Genomic DNA, 14723 nt, shown 5'->3' on the forward strand with positions numbered 1-14723 from the left:
GCTCCTTTAAAAAAAAAAAAAAAAAAAAGAAGATACTAATTAAAACAAATGTCTCCAGTGCTGATGACTTTTTAAACAGCCCGGGGAGGCTGTGTTAGAGAGTCTGATTAACAGTGCAACATTCAGCCTTTTTCTTAAAAAAAAAAAAAAAAACAACTCCCCTTCTCTTTCCCTCTTCCTTTTATCCTCCACTCATTTCCATTTTTCTGTCATTCCTTCCCTCCAGTGGTTTCGTACAGTTTAGAGAGCGCCCCGATGTCACTTCCTGTCTCGCTTCCGTGTCAATAGCTTCTCTTGGATGCTATCCTCTCTCTCCTGGAGTTTAGGATCTATTCATTTAATGCAAACGAGTATTCACTACAACACTTGTCAAGCTAAACAAAATATGACACCGCATACTCATATACACGCACGTGCATCCTTATGTGCGGCCGTACGAGTTACAAACTAAAAAAAAGGTGTCCGAAATCTCCACAGCTAGGAAATGCGACGCCACGCTTTGCCGCAATTCAATTAAAAATGATTGATAAGTCTCAGAAATTTGATTATTAAAGTTATGGAAATATGCAGTATGACGACATAACAGTGTGTCTGAGAGAATTGGCTTTTGATGCTCGCAAAACCGGATTTCATTCGATCTGTTTGGACCAGAAATGGCTTTAATATCTCAAAGCTCCAATTTAAGATTGCAACAATTATTTTACACATTTTATTTAATGTTTATGTTGCTTCAGTTTGAAAAGGGTTCCTCCACCACACTGTTTTGGAGTCTGCATCTGCATCAGCACAACATCTGGTGCGGCCAAAGGGCTGGATTGGGATTGAGCCTCAATCTGGACCTCCCCCCCCCCCCCACACACACACACACACACAGACACACTCCCCCTCCCCACCCCTCCATTTCCTCTTTTTCCCCTCTTCATCCCTGAAGTATTTTGTTCGGTCTTGATGAATTGGCTCTGACATTCTGCCAAAATGGCTGCCCTCTCCTTCTCTCTCCCCCAGTGTTCTTACACCTACCACTAATTGAATTGGCAATTTCGGTAACAGTACGGATTCCCACTCTTCACTCTCTCTCACACTTCTACCAATTCCCCCCCCCCCCCCCCTCTCCGATACAGTCGGTCCTGAGGCTCCGACCAGCCGGTAGTCTGGAGGTTGTGTCGTCGTCCCCCGCCCCCTCCCCCACCCTCTTACTCCAACCTTCCTGCAGCAAGAGTGAGCGGGCAGCGGCTCTAAGCCTCCGTGTGCGCGCACACACACACACACACACACACACACACACACACACACACACACACACACACACACACACACACACACACTGCGGAGGGATCCCTGGTTTGTTGCCAATTTCATATTAAACAAGAAAATAAATTAACAACAGCTGTAATGTTTGACTTTGAGAGACCAAAGTTAAATTGACTTTCCAATAAGATGGTCACACACACACACACACACACACACACACACACAGTAACACACACACAGTAACACACACACAGTAACACACATGCACACAGATTATTAGTTTTGAATAATTTCAACAAGTTAGGTCTTTGACTTTTAATGATTTCACCAGTTTATGTTTGTCAGTTACATTTTTTTCTCGTGTCTGATTCTTTCCTCTGAATTGATTCGTCACTTTTCTGACATTTCTTTCTCCCGTTATTTTTCTGCCTTCCCTCTTCTAAAAATGGAATCATTTTGTCCTCTATTTTGCAATCTTGCCACCGGTTTCCCTCCATTCCGCCTCTGTCCTTGCCTCCAGACTTCACATTTCCTCCTCCTCTCATCTTTCCATCTTTTTTTTTCTGTACCTCGTTTCTCTCCTCGATTCTTTTGCCGTGGATTTTTCCATTTTTAGAATTGTTATGTGTTGATCTTCCTCATCCTCCTCTTCTCCCTTTCCCTCCGTGCCACCTTCCATGTTTTCTCCTCTACTTTCCCCTCTTGCTTCCTCATCGTCATTCACACTTGTTCCTCCTCTTCTTCTTACTTAGTCATCCTCGTGCTCGTTTTGTTCTCTGCTCTTCATCCTTATAGCCTTTGTTTGTTTGGCTTCCTCCTCCTTCGCCTCCTCTTGTTCGCTTTCCATGACCTCTTTCAAAATGTACACTCTCCTGCTCACCCTCCTCATCCTCCTTCACCTCCATCAACTTCCCCCCCCCCTCACTGTTTTAGTTCTTTCCATCTTCTTTTCTGCTCCTCTTCCTCCCCTGACTTCTTCTTCCTCCATCTCCATAATGTTCTAGTCCTCCTCCTCACTGTCCCCCCCCTCTCCCCCCCCCGGCCACTTCTTTTTCTTGAATGTTTTGAACCAATTTACAAATTTTCTCTGCAAAATAATCGTGTTTGAATGTTTCATCATCATCATCATCAGACTTAGAACGTGACATTTGTTTTCTCCCTACGAGATCAGGATGAGTTCCTCTGTCCGTCCTCGTGTCCTCGTCCACCCGCTCTCTCGTCTTTTCTCTCCTCGCTCCTTTCATGCGCAGTGGCATTTCATTACATCATTAATTGAGCCTAATTCAGCTACATCTAACCCCCCTCCCCCCAATCACACACACACACACACACACACACACACACACACACACACACACACACACACACACACACACACACACACACACTTACCCCCCTCCCCCCCCCCAAAAAAAATGAAAAACTAAAAAAAACAGGGGGGGGGGGTCAGCGTTTGTGTTGGTCCATGTTTAAATTCGGTGTAATGAGGTCTGCGGGGACACGAGGACGGAGGTTGTGCGGAGAGAGGAGAGAAACTACCTCAGGGCAGAAAAAAAAAAATCTCTCTTTTTAGAGAGCTGTAATGCCCCCTCTGCCGGCCTGTCTCACCGTCCAACGCTGTCTCTCTTCTCCTTCCCGTCTCTCTTGGCCTGGTCCACTTTTTTCTTTTGTCTTTTTTGTGTCTCTTTAACTCATCACAGATATTTAAGGTTTTTTTTTTTCTTCTGGCTGCCTCAAAGGCCAAAGACGTGGACGTCTGCAATGAATCCAGTTTGCTTTACATTTAAAGGGTGTTTTAATTGAAGTCGAAGGGAGTTTTCTAAGTTCTGAAGTTCATGTTGACGTGAACGGCTTTGAGCGTTCGTAACGTGGATGCTTTCGGGGACGCTCGGTGCGAAACGAACAAGTGCGGCGTCTGTTGATATCTCTGCGTTTGTGACCTATTTGTACAATTTGACTGATGCACCTGCGCTTGGCACGTGGCGGACGATGAAGAGGACTTTTTCAAATTCAAATTGTCTCCCTCTCGGTGTCTCGTGCTTTTTTTTTTTCTTTTTTTTTTTGGTCTTCCTCTTTGTCTTCTTTTGGGGAAAGAGAGAGACAGTTTTACCTGAGGGCAGGTTTTTCACATCGCTATCTCCCCCCTCTCTCTCCGTCTCTCTCTCTCTCTCTAGCTGCTGTACTCTGTTTTTTCTCTGTAGAGAGAGTTTTGCCCTCGGGGTAAAATTTTAGAAAGCTATAAACCATTTCTCTCGCTCTCTTCCTCTCTCTGTCTGTCTTGTCTGCATCTCGCCGTCTCTCTCTCCCTCTCCAGAGATGAAGGGTGATGGATAGAAAGATGAGAATAATAAAAAGGGGATAGAGAGACACGAAAGAGATGAGAGAGAGAGAGAGAGAGAGAGAGAGAGAGAGAGAGAGAGAGAGAGAGAGAGAGAGAGAGAGATGCCCTCTTTGCTTTCCATCACTGTGTGACGTAATCTCTCAAAAGGTTTGGTATGTTAACAGTTGATGGGTGTATTTAGTAAAAGCCTTTAGCACAGGTGGAAGTGAAGCCTCCAGCATCCCATTGTTTAGATATGTTTGTGCTTTTGATGCAATAGATTGCACAAATGTGTGTAACTGAGCCCAGTTTTCGGAAGGCTCTCAAGGCGCACTCGGATGATCACATGCGAAGTCTTGCAAATAATAGCGTTAAGATTAAAAAGGGAGAAAACTTTAGATTTTCAGAGATGTACTGTTTGAAAAACCCCTCCGACGGCTTTGTTTGAAGATACAGGAGAGAAGTACAGTGTCAAACCTTCCTTTCTTAATCCTTCGTCTTGGTAAACATTTGAAGAGGGAACCTTTCCATACTAATGAAGTCAAACTGGAAGTGGAGCAGATGTTACTCTACGTGTAAATACTGTATGCTCATGTTTTGTTTGCATAGCAATGTATTTATTACTCTATACGTTATATTGTATAACACTGCCACAATATTCAAACGTTTTACTTTGTCCCGCACACTAAAGTAGCTGGACCATATTGTAAGTTTTATGCAGAATTTGAATCTGTTTTTAGAATTTATTTCATTAGACATAATTTTTTTAAGTGAATGACTTATTACAAAATATGCAGACTGACTTCAAAAATCTATATTTGGCTTCAGCAACATCCCTCTTTAGTGCCCAGTAAAAGCCTGCTAATGTTAGAGGGGGTCCACTTTTCTTGGTACCACTTTTCCATGAGAGTATACTGGGGAACAAAAAGACTAAGTGATAAAAAATAAAAAAAAAAAAAAAAAAAAAGTTCAGAAAACACAGTTGAATTTAGCAGAAATACATAAGAAACTGTTTTTTGTTTTTTTTGCATGCGACAAAATCTGTTAACCAGTGTGATTATGTAATCCGACTACGCTTTGCTCACATGTTGTTTTCTCTTGCTTTGCCAGATTGACTTCACTGACTGAGACTTGTTCGCGTTATTAGTGCCTCGTGTTCCCAAAACGATGCATCGCGCTTCTCGTTCTCACTGGTTTCAGTGAGCACAGCTAACATTGCTAACCTGTCGCACTAATCCAGACTGTTCAGAGCTGACCTCACTGGTTCCTCTTGTCTTGTGCCATGTGTGTTTGTCATGCTAGGCTGTATAAACGTGAGTGTGTGTGTGTGTGTGTGTGTGTGTGTGTGTGTGTGTGTGTGTGTGTGTGTGTGTGTGTGTGTGTGTGTGTGTGTGTGTGTGTGTGTGTGTGTGTGTGCGTGTGTGCGTGTGTGCGTGTGTGTGTGTGTGTGTGTGTGTGAGAGAATGTGAGTGTGTTTGTGTGAGTGTGAGTGTAGCTTTGCTCGTATCAATGTGTCTGAGTCTCACCGGTCTTCTTCTGTCCTGTCCTGTGCTTTCTCTCTCCTTGTACGTGTGTGTGGCCTTGTGTGTGTGTGTGTGTGTGTGTGTGTGTGTGTGTGTGTGTGTGTGTGTGTGTGTGTGTGTGTGTGTGTGTGTGTGTGTGTGTGTGTGTGTGTGTGTGTGTGTGTGTGTGTGTGTGTGTGTGCGTGCGTGCGTGCGTGCGTGCGTGTGTGTGTGTGTGTGTGTGTGTGTGTGTGTGTGTGTGTGTGTGTGTGTGTGTGTGTGTGTGTGTGTGTGTGTGTGTGTGTGTGTGTGTGTGTGTGTGTGTGTGTGTGTGTGTTTAGCTATCGGTGCCCAGCGGAGGAGGAGTCCCGGCGCCGCTGCCTCTGACATCTTCGAACCTCACCTGGGCAGCCACATATTACAGGTAGGAACAGCTCAACGGTGGCTAAAAATGTCTTCATCTGACTTCATCTTAAGACACAGGTTTTCAAATGCGTTTTTCCAGTATTATGTTGCAGGTTCCCAGAAAAAAATGCACTCTGTCGAGCTGGATGCACACACTCTGGATTCAGTACATTTTTCAACTGCTCTTGTTTTTTGTTTTTTTTTATGAATAATTTCCAGTTATTGTTTCACTGTTGCATCACTCAACATCATGCAGAATCAGTATACTGTACACACACACAAACACAAACACACTCAAATCCTTCATGTCGTGTATAAATCCCGCTTCTTCACTAAATTTACATTTTCTATACACTCATTTTTGGTTTGTCTGTTGCCCGTGTGAAGTTTGTGTTGATCCAGTATCGCTCTGAGTTTGGGCACTTTGGTGGATTTGATTTGAAATTTCTCCAGAGCCAGAAAACTTGGTAAAGATAGTCATGATTCCCAGAGGAAGTCATTCATGTTGTAATAATTTTATGATTTCTTATGTAAGTCCATCGACAAGCCAAAATATGCCATTTCCACTCCCTGCAAGCTCTAAAACATTGTCCTCTTTTCACACTGTGCTTTGCAGATTAGATCTGAACTAAAGATATCCTAAAATATCCAATTTACAGAGGATAAACACTTTTTAAATCACATATTAAAACGTTCTTTCCTCTGGCGCCCCCTTCAGGACCAATTTGACATCTCTCGCCCCAGTCGCAGTAATGCTCTAAAAACAGCCAAATTGTCTTTTAAACTTCTCCTTATTTCAATATTTCTGTTTTCCAGTAAGCCTGACAGGCCTCACGGTGCCCTGAGTGAGGCCGTTAATGAATAAGAACTATCAATTCTCTAGTTTCTGTTATTCCTAATTCCTGAACCCCGAGAATATTATAGTATGATGTCCAAATCCTGTAAAATGCCGCAGAATGAGGATTTTACACCAGTTTGTTATCTGAATTATTCCTTATGATTTGCCTTTGAGCCTTTCAGAAGCTAAATTATTCTTCATAATGTACCTTTACGTTATTAGCGCAGTGATTCCTCATAATTCACCCTCAGATTTTTCACCACAGCCAACTTCAATTATTCCTCAACATCCAGTTGCTGCCGCGGTTAAGCTGAATTATTAAATGGAATTATGAAAGTATGATAATGACTGGGTTATCGCTGTTCGCTCCCTGGGGTGTGTGTGTGTGTGTGTGTGTGTGTGTGTGTGTGTGTGTGTGTGTGTGTGTGTGTGTGTGTGTGTGTGTGTGTGTGTGTGTGTGTCTTGTAGTTTTAATCCCTAGCATGCTCCACTCCTTATCTGTTTAACATACAGCCCAAAGGCTGAGCTTTTAACATCACAACCAGGCTGACGCGATACCACAGCTGATAGAGGCTGGTAATCTGTTCGTGTGCATGCGTGCGTGTGTGTATGTGTGTGTGTGTGTGTGTGTGTGTGTGTGTGTGTGTGTGTGTGTGTGTGTGTGTGTGTGTGTGTGTGTGTGTGTGTGTGTGTGTGTGTGTTATTCGATATGCACCATTTGTAAATGCGTGTACATTTCTGAGATGATTTTTGAACACCAGCGAAAATGTTCTGAGATGATTTTTGAACACCAGCGAAAATGTTCTTTTGTGTGTGTGTGTGTGTGTGTGTGTGTGTGTGTGTGTGTGTGTGTGTGTGTGTGTGTGTGTGTGTGTGTGTGTGTTTCAGTTACACCTGATTATTATTATTATTATAATCTCGTTGACACCAGACACTACACGACGGGAAAATCCGCACTTTTCTAATCTCCTTGTCCTTTTTTAAAAAAAATTATTTATTTTTTATCCCTTTATCATATTCGAGGATCCTGACAGAAAAATCCCTCACAGATATGAAAAATGTATTACCAACTCAAAACACCTGCCGCTGTTTGAAATAAACCGACACTCGTCGATCGTAGCAATAAGAGCAGGTTAATAGTTCCGGTTAGTTTTGAGTAACGGTGGCGAGGACGGACCGGATAAGACACATTAATGATCGCTGAGAAGTCGAACTGTGGGTGTAGTGTATGGGGAGGCTTCATGGTAAATGTCGTACACCAACGAGAGAAGGTCAGTTGACCGTTAATTGGACAAAACAAGCATTTCAAAGATATCACCTCGGGCTCTGAAATTTGAGCTCTGTTGCGTCGGAGTGCGTTCTTTGATGTTTGGATCAAATGACAGCACGGGGGTCAAAAGTAGGGCTGTCACAAATGGCAATAGCATGAACCGAATCCTAGTTAAATAAGACAACTAATGCCGCAGAAGAGCCATGTTGGGGTGTTTGCCTTTGCTGCTAAATCCGTGATGTTATTGTCGATGGATGCTCATCGAAATGCCGTTGGTCGTCTAATAGAAGTTAGGCTTGATAAGGCTGAATAAAGAGAGAACAAGGGATCAGTGTAATTGTATTATCAACACACGTGTTTTTACTCGTGTTTAGATTAGGTTTAAAGTGCAAAAAACAACCCGGTTATTTTCAGGGAAAGGCCAATGTTTGGTTTAAGATAGAGTCCCTTCGTCGTCATCGCTACAATAATAAACATGAGATTAAAGTTATGGAATAATTGTTAAAACTACTTTTTATCATGAAACGGGAAACAAATGGAGTTCCCCTGTGTTCAAGTCCAATGTTTTAATGATCCGTCCATCCACCCCGACCTCCTCCTTTTGTGGTTTTATAACTGCATCACCTCCCTTATTAATGAACCAGATTCTGCAAATTCATTTGTAACTATAGCGGTAAAATATAGTGGGAAAAGTACAATGTTTGCTTTGGAAATTTAGTGGAGTTCAGGTTAAAGGAGCAGAAAAATGGAAGTACTTCCAAATGGCTTTCCACAGTGGCTTTTCAGTTCGCAAGAAATGGGCTCTTCTTTTTTGCTTTAAGTGTGCGTATATTTATATTACTTTTCAATCGTAAATAATAAATATGTAAATGCATGTTAGACTCATTGTAGTTGGATTCCTCTGCTCAGTTAAGTGCCTATATAACAGTCAATATTGTTTCGTTAACCACATAAGCAACTTTAATTTATGTTTAAAAAAAAAAAAATTCTCACAATCCATTCAATCAAACCAGCTGGTTGTCTTTTTCTACTCCTCATCTTAAAAGCGCTCTTCTTGGAGTGGATACAACTCACTTTGGTTGTTCTGGCTCAGAAAAGCTTCACTTTCCAGTTGCTCTCATGCGCGTTTGGAGTAACTGCAGTGCATCTTGCAGCAGTTTTCAGGTTCACATTTTGTTTGCAAAATAGCGTTTGTCAGGGCTGAACATCGTCGCGTCACATGCAGACTTCTGTCATTTTGGTCGGAAGAGGTAGTTCAGCTAAATCGAATCAAAGCCCTCGATGCAAACACTCTGTCTGAGTGACCTGCTGGCAGCTAGAGGGCGCTGTTCCCAAACTCAAGCCACTCAGGACGTCACGCATTAGTGCCGCGTACAGCTGCTTCTGTTACAACTCCTTATTGTTGCATTTGTTCTTTATATGTCCTGCTTTAATCCCGCAGACAGCTGCAAGGGGCGGACTGAGCGTGTCGCCGTGACAACCGACTCTCCCTCTTCCGCCGCTCTGCACATCATGTTGTCATGTGCGAGTGTTAACACGGGGCTGGAACAAGCCGAGCCACCGCGCATTCGCTCACGCTGCGCTGAGCACCGTCGCCGTGTCGAGCCTTGTGTGTGTGTGTGTGTGTGTGTGTGTGTGTGTGTGTGTGTGTGTGTGTGTGTGTGTGTGTGTGTGTGTGTGTGTGTGTGTGTGTGTGTGTGTGTGCGCGCGCGCGCGCGTGCGCGTGTGTGTCTGCGAGTGTTAACACCCGTGTTCTGATCCAGCAGCTCGAGACTCGAAAGCATCCCATAATACCTTGTTATAATCCCCGGAGAGTTGCTATGACAACCAGATGAGGCAGATGTGAGATTGGAAGTGACACAAACAATGTGGACCTCCCCTCACCTGGAAGAGGGAAAAGCAGCGTGTGTTTTTATGTGTGTGTGAGAGAGTGTGAGAGCATGAGTGTGTGCAAAGTAATGAGTGTTGCTCTTAGAATGTGTCCTTAATATAAAGACTCCTTTTCAAAGATGACCTGCTTCCAATTACTACATTTTGTGTCATGTTGCACACGCCGTCTTTTTTTCTTTTTTTTTTTGCATACTTTGTTCTGTTGCATACTTCATTTTTAATGGATAAAGTTGTCCGTTCTCAAACAATCTCCACTCAATAGCCCATATTGATTTTTAATGATTTAAAAATAGTTTTTTATTATAAACTTGCTGTTACCATGACAACGTATTGGAGGACTCGCAGCCCTTTTCAGCTCAGTGTAGCCGTTTTTGTTTGTACCATTCCTAAGTGCAACATTCAGAACTGACCCATTGACCAACAAGTGCATAATATGTCCGTGTCTGGTTGAGTTGACCTGTTTTTTTTTTTTTTTTTACTGAAGATCGTCCCTAATGGAGCTCTGCTAACGTGGCGACAAACAAACCACATTTTATATATATTCTTTAGGATAAAAGCATCCCACCGGTTTGCCACTGGGAAGTGCAGCAACAACAGCAGGGATGGTTTGTTTGTCATTAGCAGAAAAAGTAATGCTGAAAGTGCAAACAGGAGTCGAACAAAAGGACTCAGACGGACTAAGGAGATCGTCACCCGTTGGTTTCCCGAAGAGCAGTCCACATGGCCTCAAGTGGGCATTCGAGGAACTGCAGTTTTTGGGGCGCGGTGTTGCAGTTTTTAATGGACTCAGTTCCATAATCAGTTCAAACGAACTGCATTGCAAAATATTGTATATTTTGAATTAAAAACATCATTTGTGAACATTAAATATATCAGTTTAGAGATCAAATTCCCCTCCAAAATTATCTTTGTGATTTTTGTGTCAGGTTTTTAATATTAAATCCACTTATGATTAATTTTCCTCTTAGCGTCCACATTTTTGGACTTTTATAAACACAGACGGGGTGATCTGAAATTTCACCTTAGAAGAATGACCAAATTATAGACAATTTAGGCTGTGCACGGATGTGATTGGATATCGGATCGTCGTTATATCGAATTTCTTTATTTTATTCGACATAAATTAATCTTCTCTCCGAGTTTGTATAAACTAAACGTTCACTCACCACCACGACAAGCATGCGCTCTACAGGAAATAGCATTCTATGTGCACACATGCACCTGAGTGTGTGTGTGTGTGTGTGTGTGTGTGTGTGTGTGTGTGTGTGTGTGTGTGTGTGTGTGTGTGTGTGTGTGTGCGCGCGCGCGCGTGTTCGCGTGTCAACACGTCTCCTCTCTGTACATATATCATCCCGAGTGTGTTCCCTACATGGTTGCAAGTGTGTGTGTGTTTGCGGCCTTTTCAGCGGAGGAGGAAGGCCGACGTGTTGGCGGCAAATTGGCCTCATTAATCTCCCGCTTAATTGATTGTGAGAAGTTTGAGGATGACATTTTAAGAAAGCGTGGCAGACGGGGTGCGGCGTGATTGATTTGGCTAAAACGCAGCGCTAATGAATGCCAGCCAGTCGCTTAGGTGGTAGAGACCAGACACTAATTTCAGAGAGATTAGGCCAGAGAGGTTGATAACGCTTAATGAAGAGAGAGAGAGGGAGCAGTCATTAAACAGGATGTAAAGCTCCGTGTGTACCCCCGCTGTCAGGTCTGCGCTGCTCTGTGTGTGTGTGTGTGTGTGTGTGTGTGTGTGTGTGTGTGTGTGTGTGTGTGTGTGTGTGTGTGTGTGTGTGTGTGTGTGTGTGTGTGTGTGTGTGTGTGTGTGAGTGAGACCAAGTGAGTGAAGATTGTATTTGTATGAACTTTATTACTCATCAATAGAGATCAGTGTCAGAAAAAGCACGGACTCTGCAGGGATGATTCGTCGTCGAGCTTTATTGGGCAGAAAATTTTAGTTTTGAAAAACAAGTGACGCCCGAGTTGTCGATGTTCAACAGCTTTTTTTTTTTTCTTCTTTTTTTTAATTTTTTTTTTTTTATCAATGTTACCATCTAATCCTCTAATCGAATCTGGATCCTCTTAAATCCCTTATCTGACCTATTTAACTAAAAATAATTTGATATTTGTGGGATAATTCCGGTTGTGTTTTTTTCGACAATTTGGGTTTCATTTTCAAAGTTTTTGCTGTAACTTACACAGCATCTCGACGTTGCGCTATCATGTGTTCGCATGCTAAAGTACGATGGCAGCATGCAACTGACAAGTTGTGAAAGTCAAAGGAAAACTATTTTTTTTGTTTTTGTTTTTTTAAACCTGGATGTCTGCAGCTTTCAGGTACAGTAAAACGGAAGCAGTTAGACGGCTGCTCAAAAGTATGAGAGAAAATATTTAATACAGTTATCATATACAAAACCTTATATAACTAACACGTAACATAAACCCTATTAAATAGCAATGTAGTTTAATAATTTGCTCCTTTGACATTTGTTACTGCTGTCGTAAGGTCTTGTACTGATATTTGTGACTTAAGTTAAAACCCATAAACACACTGTTAAACCCATCTCTACTGTTTCAAAAGACCGCAAACTCATCGAATACCAAATAAATCTCACCAAAGCCCCACGTGCAACGTTTCTGCATGCGAGAGGATGTTTTTCATCTTTGATTTTATGTGTTAACATAAAAAAGGACACTTCTGAACTTTATTTGGTGGGTAATATTAGCAGTTTCCTAATGCTTTCAGTGTTTTTGCTATGCTAGGCTCACACATCCTGGATTTTTTTTTTTTAAATACCTATTTTCTCAGGCTGTGCTTTTAATGAACAACGCTGTTTGCTTGAAAATGCATTTTAAAACAACCGACTTCTTCGACCAATTTTTATTTGGGGCGACATAAGGATGCAGTCACGTGCAGGGTTTTTCCCTAACTTTATTACATTTGCTGTAGGCGCCTAAACTTAACCATGAAGAAGTAATAATGCTGTTGTCTTTAGAAGTGAATATTAAACTTTACAAAAAAAAAAAAAAAAATGAAGCTGTCAGTGAACACATTGCTGATATGTTCAGTAGCAACATAAGCATTTCTGACCAAATATGTTAATTGACTGTTTCTTTATAACATTTATAGAAAGTCTGGTTGCAATAGTGTTTCTCTTCAAAACGCATTTGCGGTTTCAAATACATTTTATAAAATCATGATGGGAGACGAGGTGGTTAAAGAAGGACGCAGCTGCAGAGTCTTATTATAAACGTAAGGATCTCTTCGGAGGTTTTTTTGACGGCGTTAAGGAATTTAAAGATCAGCACAAACATCAGCACAACAAATCCACAGATTTCTTGTTTAAGTTGAGCCGGTCAGGAAGTGGAAGGAAGTTTCGTTTTTGTTGCTGATGAAGTGTTGTGGTGATTTTTTTTTAAAAAATTTTTTTTTGTCTGGACTTTGAGGAGCAGATTGATGTTTGGTGTTTTTACAGACAGCATGTGCTGTTTGAAGATGAAGAGGCGGCGGACAGACGGACACTAATTAAACAGAAGGGGGGCGGGGAGGGGAGGGGTGTGTGTGTGTGTGTGTGGGGGGGGTAGTAGTAAAGTAAACTGTGCTGAGTTTGTCCAAAAAAAAAGTGTGAAGAGTTAGACAGTGATTGATGAGGAGAAAGACGGCATGTGGTTATTTTTTTTTTTTTTTTTTTGCTTTAATAAAGTCAAAAAGTGAACCGCCGGAAAGAGAAAAAAAGACAAGAAAAGACTGTCATTTTCTTTGTGTGTTTCTTTGAGGCTGGCAGAGCACCTGGCAGAGAGAGAGTGTGTGTGTGTGTGTGTGTGTGTGTGTGTGTGTGTGTGTGTGTGTGTGTGTGTGTGTGTGTGTGTGTGTGTGTGTGTGTGTGTGTGTGTGTGTGTTTGAGGGTGAGGGGAGGGGGGTTCCCACCTGTTACACACACACACAGCCTGTTTTCTTGTGCGTGTGTCTCCATGTGAGAACCAAACTCACAGCGTGCAGAGGACGGCCTGTTTGTCTGCAGCAGGGAGACAAGAGACAGAAGGGAGACGGGAAGACGAGTAGAAGTAGGCCGCACACAAAATTCACGCGTCAGTATCGCCGTTGGCGTCGAGGTTTATGGACATAAAACAATAGATTTAAGAAAAAGCACTTCATTTGCAGTCATTTTGGAAAAAAAAAATGAAAAAAAAAAGAAACTTTTACAAGTGTTAGTGACCATAGATTTACAAAGTAACGCTTATTCAAACAGGTTTCACGTTTGTAAAAATACATTTGTTCTTTCAAATCGAAATGAATGCAACAAAACTTGAAAGTCCTGCAGTCGTGCTACAGATTACACAATGACTAAAAAGACGTTGATTTGAAATGGTACAGATTAAATAGATCAAGTGTAGATTGAAGTTTTATTGACGAGCACTGATCAACAGCAGCAGTTGACGTGATGAAGAAAACCCCAGCAGACTTGTCCCGTTTGATCTGAGCAGAAGCGTTTGAGTCACCTTCACCTGCAGCTGTTAACCAACCGCTTCGCTCCGCGGCGTGTAAAACAGATGTAAGGTGCCCGTGGGTTGTCACGGCGATGAGGGGGAAATTAAAGACGACAGCGACGGCGCGCGGACGCGACACTGCTTTCCTGTCAGCCCCGTCAATCAAGCTGTCAGCCAATGAGTGTCACCGTAGGTAAAAATTAGACGAGGAGACGGAGGGATGACAGGACGGATCTGTTGCACCCGCTGGATTATGGTGAATATTACTGTGGCGGTTTATAAAACAGAAAGGGATGAGTGTGTGCGTCATCTGACGGGGAGGCAGGTCCGCGGGAAGACAAAGAGGAAGTCAGACAGGTGAGACGCAGCGCGATGAAATAGAAAGTGACTTCCAGACGAGGAGGGATTCAGTGAGGGATTTAAAGGGACATACCGCAGGTTTTGCACGGTGTAGCTAATCTACTTTTGACTTTTTAGTTTGACTGTTTCAATTTTTTTTTTGGAGGATGCATTCAAGAAAGTTCCAACATCTGAGATTGAGGTTTTTCTGTTTGGTTTCCCTGTTAAAAAAAAAAAAAAAATCTGAATGTCTTTATTAAGTCTAAAAATGTACAACAACTCGTGCATATCGGGTGAATCTGAAGGCCTTCTCAAAAAAGAAACGGACAGACATCCCACTTCTAGAGCAGTTTTAAGATGTATTTTAGCCAAAAGTTCAAAAGGTGTACACGTATTCAACACTCATGTAATCTTGACTTTTCCCAGGATGTA

General features: G+C 42.3%; 1 protein-coding gene across 1 annotated transcript in view; it reads left to right on the forward strand.

The window, feature by feature from the left end:
- Nucleotides 1-14723, forward strand: part of LOC138630879 (neuronal PAS domain-containing protein 3) — a gene marked incomplete at its 5' end in the record, with an annotated part of 199183 nt that overhangs the window by 68879 nt on the left and 115581 nt on the right. Inside the window, one exon of the mRNA XM_069715504.1 lies at nt 5415-5497. Coding sequence (XP_069571605.1) covers nt 5415-5497 — 83 coding nt within the window. The remainder of the gene's footprint in view (nt 1-5414; nt 5498-14723) is intronic.

The sequence above is a fragment of the Brachyistius frenatus genome, unplaced genomic scaffold (genome assembly GCF_029030835.1).
Source record: "Brachyistius frenatus isolate BFR_SWC_R1_liver_20210118 unplaced genomic scaffold, ASM2903083v1 Contig_143, whole genome shotgun sequence".
NCBI classification, from domain to species: Eukaryota; Metazoa; Chordata; class Actinopteri; family Embiotocidae; genus Brachyistius; species Brachyistius frenatus.